At 15.5% G+C, this 9,703-nt stretch overlaps 3 protein-coding genes across 3 annotated transcripts in view; 1 reads left to right on the top strand and 2 right to left on the bottom strand.

Moving 5' to 3' along the window:
* Positions 1-190: 190 nt before the first annotated feature.
* Positions 191-1,737, bottom strand: PGAL8A_00434200 (conserved Plasmodium protein, unknown function; the record flags this gene model as incomplete). Its single annotated transcript, XM_028673074.1, has 2 exons — positions 191-1,415; positions 1,505-1,737. 2 exons carry the CDS (start codon positions 1,735-1,737, stop codon positions 191-193), a joined length of 1,458 nt encoding a protein of 485 aa, XP_028529564.1.
* Positions 1,738-2,651: 914 nt separating this feature from the next.
* On the top strand, positions 2,652-9,543 carry PGAL8A_00434100 (conserved Plasmodium protein, unknown function; the record flags this gene model as incomplete). Its single annotated transcript, XM_028673073.1, has 6 exons — positions 2,652-5,832; positions 6,110-8,440; positions 8,526-8,598; positions 8,683-8,852; positions 8,993-9,110; positions 9,252-9,543. The coding sequence occupies 6 exons, from the start codon at positions 2,652-2,654 to the stop codon at positions 9,541-9,543; spliced, it is 6,165 nt and encodes a 2,054-aa protein (XP_028529563.1).
* Positions 9,540-9,703, bottom strand: part of PGAL8A_00434000 (conserved Plasmodium protein, unknown function) — a gene marked incomplete at both ends in the record, with an annotated part of 2,109 nt that continues 1,945 nt past the window's right edge. The window contains one exon of the mRNA XM_028673072.1: positions 9,540-9,575. Coding sequence (XP_028529562.1) covers positions 9,540-9,575 — 36 coding nt within the window. The remainder of the gene's footprint in view (positions 9,576-9,703) is intronic.

The raw sequence follows: 9,703 nt of genomic DNA, 5'->3' as shown, positions 1-9,703 counted from the left end.
AAAAAAAAAAAAAAAAAAAAAAATAATCTTAATACTTTTTTTTTTTTTTTCTCTATTAACTAAAAAAGTTAACAAAAAATGAAAAAAAAAACTGAAAGTTTAATGTAAAAATAAATAGAAAATACAAAAAAAAAAAAAAAAGAAAAAAAGATAGAGATAAAAAGTATAAAAGAAGATATATTTTTTAAATTTAAACTGTTATATTTTCTGGTGGCCAACTGTGAAATTTGATTCTCTTATGTTTTAAATGAAGCATATTAGAATCAAATTTCTTTTCACCATAATATTCTTTTTCCTTAAGAGTTTCTGTATTTTGTTTTGTTTGAAAAGCTTCAATTATTTTAATTAATTGTGATTCTTTTTCTTCATCCGATAAAAGATCCCAAAAACATTTATGAATATTAACAACATTAAAATTTAATTTTTTAAATATTCTATTTTTTAATGATATTATACCACTAACTAATGGCCTATTAAAACCTATTGGATGAAAATAATCATATTCTATACATAAATTAAATGGTTTATAAAAATGAGAAGTAAAAAAACAGTGTTGTTCATCTATTTTTCTTCCAACAGATAAATTAATAAAAAAATTTTTTAATTTTAATTTTTGTATAATATTTTCCATTTCTAATTGCATTTTTTCTGAACCTTGATTTTGAGCAGTTATTAAAATATTATCTAACCATTTTAAATGTAAATATTCTTGAATAAAGAATGGAATACTTTTCTTTATTTCTAATTCATTACTAGGTTTTTCTACATCACAACAATATAATGTTATATATAAAAAATATTGCAACCATCCACTTTCTGATATATTTTCTTTTGTTAAAGATTTACATGCATTTGTTAAAATATCTGGTAAAAAGCTATTATCTTTTGAAGGAAATTCATACATATTATTAATAACTATAACGTATGAAAGCAATGACCAACAAAAATTTGTTGTATCACTTTTTGCTTCTTCTCTTCTTTCATATATGTTATTTAATACTTTAATAATTAAATTATAACTCCTTGATAAATTATTTTCAGAACCAAATTGCACATTTTTATTAGTTAAACCCAAATATGATAAGCAGAAACTTATCATACATAATGTAGGAATTCTATATTTTTCTAAATTTATTTCAATTATTTCTAAAATTGTTGGGATGAGAAAATAGCATCTGTAATCTAAGCAACACATAGCATAGAGTAATCGAGGACAATGTCTTGGTTTAATTAATTCTTTTTTCTCAATTAAATCATAAATTAAATATTTAAATAATTTCAAATCATGAATTGCTTCCTTATCTTTTATACTCCAAAATGAATTAAAACCAAACACATTTGCTAACTGACAAAAACATCTAACTAGCCAATTGTAATTTGGATAATCTTCTTTATCAATATAATCTTTGTATAATCTACAAATTAAATTACATGAATTATAAAAAATAATTATTAAAAGGAAGGTGAATACAAAAAATAAATAGATATATTCAAAAATATTTACCTTAATATTGATCTAGGATTTGAATAACATTTATCTAGTTTTTGAAAATAAGAAGATATAAAATTTTCAGGTGGTATAAAATCAAACAGATCAATTTTTTTTTTTTTGCTTTTATCATAATACTCTTTTGTTAAATATGAATTTTTTATTATAGATTCCGTAGCAATATATTTTCTTTTTCTATGGAAAATATTGTCGTACCTTTTTATATTTTTAAGTATTTTTAAATTCATTTTAAATTTAAATGTATCATTTTATTTTATTATTTTTTTTTTTTTTAATTTGTATAATTGAAATATTTTATCTATATTTACTAACTTAAAAAATTGAAATCAAAGGAATATCTTTTAAAAATAAATTTTTTAGAATAAAAAATGTTCATATATATACATATATATACAATTAACCTTAAAATATTCTTGTATTTATATTAACGATTTCATAAATAAATAAAAAAATCAATATGGTGTTATCTTCAGGTTAATGTATAATTTTATAATTGTATTATTTTTTTATTTTTTAAAATCTTTAGCAAAAAAAAAAAAAAAAAAAAAAAAAAAAAAAAATTGAATTATTTCAATAAAATAATTAAATACTACATAAAGGTGTTTTGAAAATTTTTTTTTACAAAATTGTAAGAGGAAAAGTTTAAAAAAAAAAAAAAAAAATATAATAAAATAATATTCAACTCTTATAATAATTGTATAGAATATTTTATAATTTTTTTTTTGTTGTTATTATTTCATAGATACATTTTGAATATAAAAATAAAAGAATATGTATATATATATATATTTAACTTAATTTTATTATAGTTTTTAAAAAAATAAATAAATACTCAACATAAATTTATTTTAATTTTTATTATGTAATAAATATTTTAATAATATATTTGTTTGTATTATTTTATTTTTTTTTTTTTTATTTTTAATTTTTCCTTTTTATATTAATTATGATATATTTGATATTTTTCTCTGTATTTTTATATTACAGATGTTGTTCAAATTTTTTATATTCTTTTTCTTTAATATTATTTTTATTCCATAAATATTTAACAAGTAATTTATATATTTTTTAAATTTTTTAAAACTTCATTACATTAGTTTTTTTTTTTTCTTTTTTTTTTTTTTTTTTTTGTTTTAAAAATATGAATATATTGAACAATAGCTTTAAAGTAGATAATTCTACAGATAATTTATTGAAGAAAATAAAACATAATGTAAAAACATTGAACAAAAAAGATATAGTAAATAATATTGAATATTATATATGTATTTTGTCAAATATTAATTTAAAATATGTATATAATAAAAATTATAAATTAACTTATTTGATTTTGAAATTGTTAATAGAAAATGGATTAAATATAGAAACTATAATTATAGACAAAATTTTACCACTGTTAAATTTAAAATATATTTTAGAAAAAAATAAAGAAATAAAAATAATAACTATTAATAAGATATTATGCCTAATTAATAAAAATGAAAAAATTAATTTAAATACGATTAATATATTTAATATGTTGTTTGATACTATAATTTTACTGATAGATATTTTTTATAACTGTAGAATATATTGTTTCGAAAATCAAGTTGATTATACTTTAAGTATTAGTGAGAATAAAGAAAATGAGAAAAAAAATGAGGAAACAGAATTATTATTTGATTCAGAAAAAAATAAAAAACACAAAAAAGATAAGGAGTTACTAATTGATGGTAAAAAAAATAACGATATATGTAGACCACCAAGTGATCTGAAATTTAATAAAAAAAGAAAAAAAGAAAACAACAACGTTGAATTAAATGATTCCAATTATACAATAAACAGTATTACTAAAATATATGATTTAGTGAATAATATAAATAATATATTTTCTTTATATTTTAAGAATTTTAAAATTATTAATAATGATATAAAAATATATGCTTTCTTTAATAATTTATTTGCATTATATTGTTATTCATATGATTACATTCAAAAATTAAATCATGTATCAACTAATGATGACGATAGCACTAATTTATTTAATATTATTAATGATTTATACATCTTAAAAAATAATATAAAAAGATTCATTATTTTGTGTGTGGAAAATGTTTGCTTGCAATATTTTAAAAATATATACAATTTATACGACAAAAGTAAATACACTTTAAAAATGAACTATTTATTTTTTAATTTTTCTGATAATAATAAGATATTAGAAATAATATACATAATTTTTAATAAAATAGGGAATAATAATCCATGTTTTAATTATGATTTTCAGAATAATAAGTTAAATTGCTTATTTTCTATAAATAAGAATAAAATGGAAAAGTTAGAATATTATTTTAAAAATGATAATGATTTAAATAATAAATATAAATTTTTAAATATTGTTAAAATAAAAGGCAGCATTAAAATTTTGTTAATAATTATGAAATATCTTATTATGAAATATAACACATCAAATTTTAAATGTATTCAAAGTTTTATTTTATTTTTTTTATTAATACCACATTTTGAATTGTGTATTTACAATAATTCAATGAAAAATGAATATTTAAAATTATTTGATTTTAGTCATTTAAAAAATAAGGAATATGAACAGTGTATACAAAAAAAAAATGTGAATGAAGAGGAAACAAAAATAAAATCATATAAAGAAGAAGAAAAAAAAAAAAAAAAAGATAAAAATGATAATAATTTAGATGAAAATAAAGTAGAATTAGATGGATATTTAGATGAAGAGGAAAATATAGATTCTGAAGTAGATTTAGATGAAGATATTGAAAAGCATTCAGAAACAAATTGCAATAAAATAAATGAAATATATTATAAAAAAATGAATATTAAAATTCCATATTCGTCTTGTATTTTTCAAGATGTTATTGATTTAAATAGTGATAAAGAAGTATTTAGTAATCTACACATTTTAGTAGAATATTCTAAATTAATTTATAAATGTTTAAATTATCTAAATAGTAAAAATAATATAAAAAAAGATTCCTTTTTATTTATTAATTTAGCATATTTTGTAAAATATATATTTGATTGTATAACAAATGCTTATTTTCTACTTTCAGATAAAAATAAAAGTGCAATAAAAGAATGTAAAGAAAATAGCATATTTGAAAAATATTCTCATTTTAAAAATAATTATGAAAAAATTTATATAAAAGGAAAACCACACTTAGTATTATATAACTCTAAACTAAAGAATATTTTCAATACATGTGTAAATAAAAATAATGATAATTTAATTCACTTATTTTGTATATCTAATAAAAAAACAAATATTTTTATATATTTAAATTACTTAATATACACAAATCAACTTAACTTAATTAATATTTTAAATTTTGATATAAAACCTTGCAAATTTATATTTTCTACACTTTTTTCATTTATTAGAAGAATTAATTTTGATTTCAAATATTCCAATTTAAATATTTTTACTAATTATTATATACACAATTTTAGTGATCACATAATTAAAAATATTTTAACCATATTTATAAATATATTTGATTTAAATTATTTTATAAAATATATACATAATTATATAGGAATTGAAAAATTACCACATTTAAGAATGATTAATTTTTTGTTGAACTCTATTTTTATAAATGTTTTTAAAGATAATATGAATAAATTAATAGATCAACATACTAATTTTTGTAGTTATTTTATTGAATTATATGAATTTCACATAAATGAATTTAATACATTATTAGACAAAATTCTTTCTTCTATAAAAAATAATTTTTTATTAAATTCTAATAAATGTTTTAAAATTCAAAATAATGAAAATATCAATTTATTACAGATAAATGATGAAAATTGTTCGATATCGCAGTTAGTACAAAAGTATCAAGTTATGTTTGTTAATATTGAAACATTAGAATATATTTTTTGTTGTTATTTAAAATCGATATATAAAAATAATATAAGTAGTAATTTTTTAAAATATATTCAAAAAATAGTAAAGTTGTATTTAAAAAAAAAGAAAAATATAATTATTTTTCATGAACAAATAAAAGGGAACTTTTTTAATACCAAATATTACAATTTTTATTTTAGCATTTATATTTTTTACTTTTTTAATTTTTGTATATCTAGAATAGCTACATATGCTATATTAAATAGTAAAACAAAAACTGAAATATTAAAAAAAAAAGTTCATTTAATAATATCATTACTTCAGAATAATTTTATTAATATTGAATTAACATATGATCAATGTATTGAACAAGATTCTATTTATAAATTTTTTGATTTACTACAAATAATTTTGAAGACATTATTTTTTTATATTTATTTTGCCGAATTTCATTTATTAGGTAATTATAAAAAAAAAAAAAATAAAAAAAAAATAAAATAAAAAGATATAGAATTAAACAAAATAATATTACATAAATGTAAATATAAAATAACTTTTTTGTAATGTATATATTTACTTAACAAATTATAATTAGTAATATAAATATATATGTATATGTATATGTTTTTTTATTTTTATTTTTGTTAATAATATATATATTTTTTTTTTTTTTTTTTATATAAATAAATTTTATATGATTAATATTATATTCTTTTATTTCTTTTAATATTTTGTAGATAAACGTGAGTTGATTGAATATTTCAAACAAATTAGTAATGTTTTAAAAAAGAACTCATTGGAAGATTATTCTTATGTTATGAAAAAAAGAATTAATAAACACATATTAAGTTTTTTTATTTATAATTATAATTTCATAATGAAGATATTTGATGATAATGAGGAAATTGAAAATATATATTTAGAATTAATAAAAATTATATTTATTGATATTAATATAATAAAAAATGAACATAATTATAACTTTTTTTTTGAGTTTTTTTTTAATATACAAGAAAAAACAAGACTTACTGATTTATTCAATGAACTTTTTACATTACATTTCATATTAATAATAAATAACCTAGAGAATGATTTAAGAGAAAAAAAGGAATTGATAGATAATGAAAATATATGTACAAATATTTTACAAAATGAAGAGATAAATTTAATTAACTATTCTAATGTACTAATTGAAAAAAATATTGGTTTTACTTATAATAATGATTGGTATGAGATATTTAATTTAAGTAAAAAATTGATTTTTAAAAACAATTTATATGATAACTATGAAAATATAATGATTGATATATTTTCTAAAAGTCCATATTATAATATTCCTTCATATATGTATAATAAATATAGTGGTAACATAAACTTAGACATATGTATTTTAAGTAAATTATTTGTATTATTTAATGATATTGAAAATATGCAAGAAAAATTATACACATTATTATGTAAAATATTTGAAAATTTTCATATTTACAATATATATTATGAATATATTTTAATAAATATTTTATTATGTTTTATTAAGAATTTACAATCTTTAAAAAAAAGAAAGGCAAACATTTCTATTTTTATAAAATTTTCCTTTTATATTTTTAAAAAACAAAAAGAGTATATTGATAATGGGAAATACATAAATAATAAGAATATTTTTGTTCTAAAATTGTTTTTTCACATATTTTTTATTTTTATTAATATTTATAAGAATGAGGAGAGTAATTATAATATCTTAAATAATACAAAAGATGATACAGGTTTAAGAAACAATAAAATAAACAAAAAAATATTGGATAAAGGAAATGAACAAAGTGAAAATGATGATAAAGATATTAGAAAAAATATAAATACGAAAATTAAAAATGAAAAATTAGAAGCTTGTTTTCTTTTTTTTATTAAGTATTTTATAGTAACTCATAATATTTTAATAGGAGAAAAAAAAAATAATGACATAGATGATGAAAATATTTCATATATGCTAAATCATTTAAATATTTGTAATAATGACGATAATAGTAATAGGAACAACAATAATACTTTAAATGTAGGAAAAATTTATAGTAAAAAATTAATAAAAGAAATGAAAAAGTTCATTAAAAATCTTCTTATTAATAATCAAAATGATATTACAATAAAAATAAATTCCTTTTTTTTGGGATTGATAGAATATATATTTTTTTCCTTTTTTACTGGTAGAAATTTTAAGAAAAATTGTAATAATAAAATTATTCTCAAAATAATAAATATGTTTAAAAAAGTTAAGGTGGATAAAATTTTTTTTCAAGTAAGTGAAGAATATAAAACATTTCTGTACAGTATTTTTATTCTAAAGATATTTAACATTAAGAAAAAGAAAAAATTATTGCAAAATGTAGAATACTCTAAAGATAAAAAAATTACGAAAAATTTTAGTTTTGAAGATGATGATGAAAATTCAAAAAATGTTGAAAAAGAGAAAAGTAAAACAAAAATTAATATAATAAATAAAAAAAAATTAATTTTATTCTTCAAATTATTTTTATCTATTGATTTAAGTAACATTTATATTTTCAAAGAGGAACAAAATAAAAAAAGTTGTATAATTATATATGATTTCATTTTTCATTATAACAAAATTTTAGTAGAATCTAATAAAAAAAAATCTATTTATATTTGTTTAAAATATAAAGATATTTTAAAAAAAATAGTAAACTTATTAAGTTATACCTCTGCAGAAGTAGAGTTTGTTTTAAAATATGTCGATATAGAAATCAATAAAATATATGAGGAAAAGGAAATTAAAGACTTTTTATTTTATTCAAACATACATATAATGACATTAATTTATATTTTTTCTAATAATAAAGAATTTTTATCTCATATAATTCTTCTAAAACAAAAATCAGATAATTGTTTACTCTTTATTAATTTATACTTTCATATAATTAAATATACTCAATCATTTTTGGAAAATTTAAATATATTTAAAAATCCTGAGATTTCTTTTCTTTTATATCATTTTATTTATAAATTATCACAACTTTTTAACTTTTTTTTTGTTAAGTTAAAATTTTCTTCTACAGGTATACATATATATGCATAATATTAATTATTTTATCTTATTATTTTTAATTTTTTTTTTTTTTTTTTTCTTTAATTCATTTTTAGATAACAGATATTCTACTTTTCTTCTCTTTGTAAGTGACTATTGTAACCTATTAGTCAAAATAATGGACATATTGTAATACAAAAAAAATAGGAAAATGAAAATAAAAAATTTGAATACAATAATTTCATATGTTATTTTATTTTATTTTATTTTTAGAAAAAAAAAAATACTAAAAAGTAATGATAGAAATGAGACAATATTGAATAAAAGTTTTATCACTCATTTTTATATATTAAATAATTCAAATCTTTTTGAAAAGAAGAAATTTTATTTGTACCTACTTAGTCACCAACTTTTTACAATACTTTATGAATTTTTTAATATAAGTAAGAAAAAGATAACATATAATATATATATATATATATATATATATATATATATATATATATATATATATATATATATATATATATATTTATTTACTTAAAAAAAAAATTATAAAATAAATAATTCTTTAATTTTTTAGAAAGAAACGAAAAAATTATTAAATCAAAAAAAACATTTGTTGAAGTTATAAAAAAAAGTGCATATATTATAAAATATTTATGTTCATACCTAGATTCAATTCTATATTTTGATAACAGGTTAAAGTTAAATTATTAAAAAAATTAAAAAAATATATATATATATATATATATATATATATATATATATATATATATATATATGAATAAGATATATGTATTTATAAATTTTACTTAAATACTTTTTATTTTTTTTTTTAGAATAAATAAGATATTATTAAGAAATGCTAATTTTTTTATGAATTTTCTAAAAAATAATAAGAATACACTGAATTTGTCAAAAATAGCTTTTCCAGTTTTAATTCAAATTGTAGATATTTATGAAATAATTTCTAAAAATAATGAAATAAGTGAAGAAAAATATGAAGAAAAACAAATTCTGAAAAATGTTTTTTTAACTAGTTTATCAATACTTGAAGATAATTCTATTCAATTTTGTTATTCGTTATTAAATGAAAAAAAAAAAGAAATTTTTAATGTCCTGTCTAGTTAAGTATATTTTTTTATAAATATAATACTACATGATCTGTTAATAAAAAAAAAAAAAAATAAATTAATTTTATTTATTTATGTTTTTAATTTAATTAATAAATACTTAGTAATTTTTTTTTTGCTTTATAATTTTGTTAATTCTTTTTTTTTTTTTTTTTTTT

The sequence above is a fragment of the Plasmodium gallinaceum genome (assembly GCF_900005855.1).
Source record: "Plasmodium gallinaceum strain 8A genome assembly, contig: PGAL8A_v1_119, whole genome shotgun sequence".
NCBI classification, from domain to species: Eukaryota; Apicomplexa; class Aconoidasida; order Haemosporida; family Plasmodiidae; genus Plasmodium; species Plasmodium gallinaceum.
Note: the sequence above shows the minus strand (reverse complement) of the source record. Positions and strands in the feature narration are given on the sequence as shown.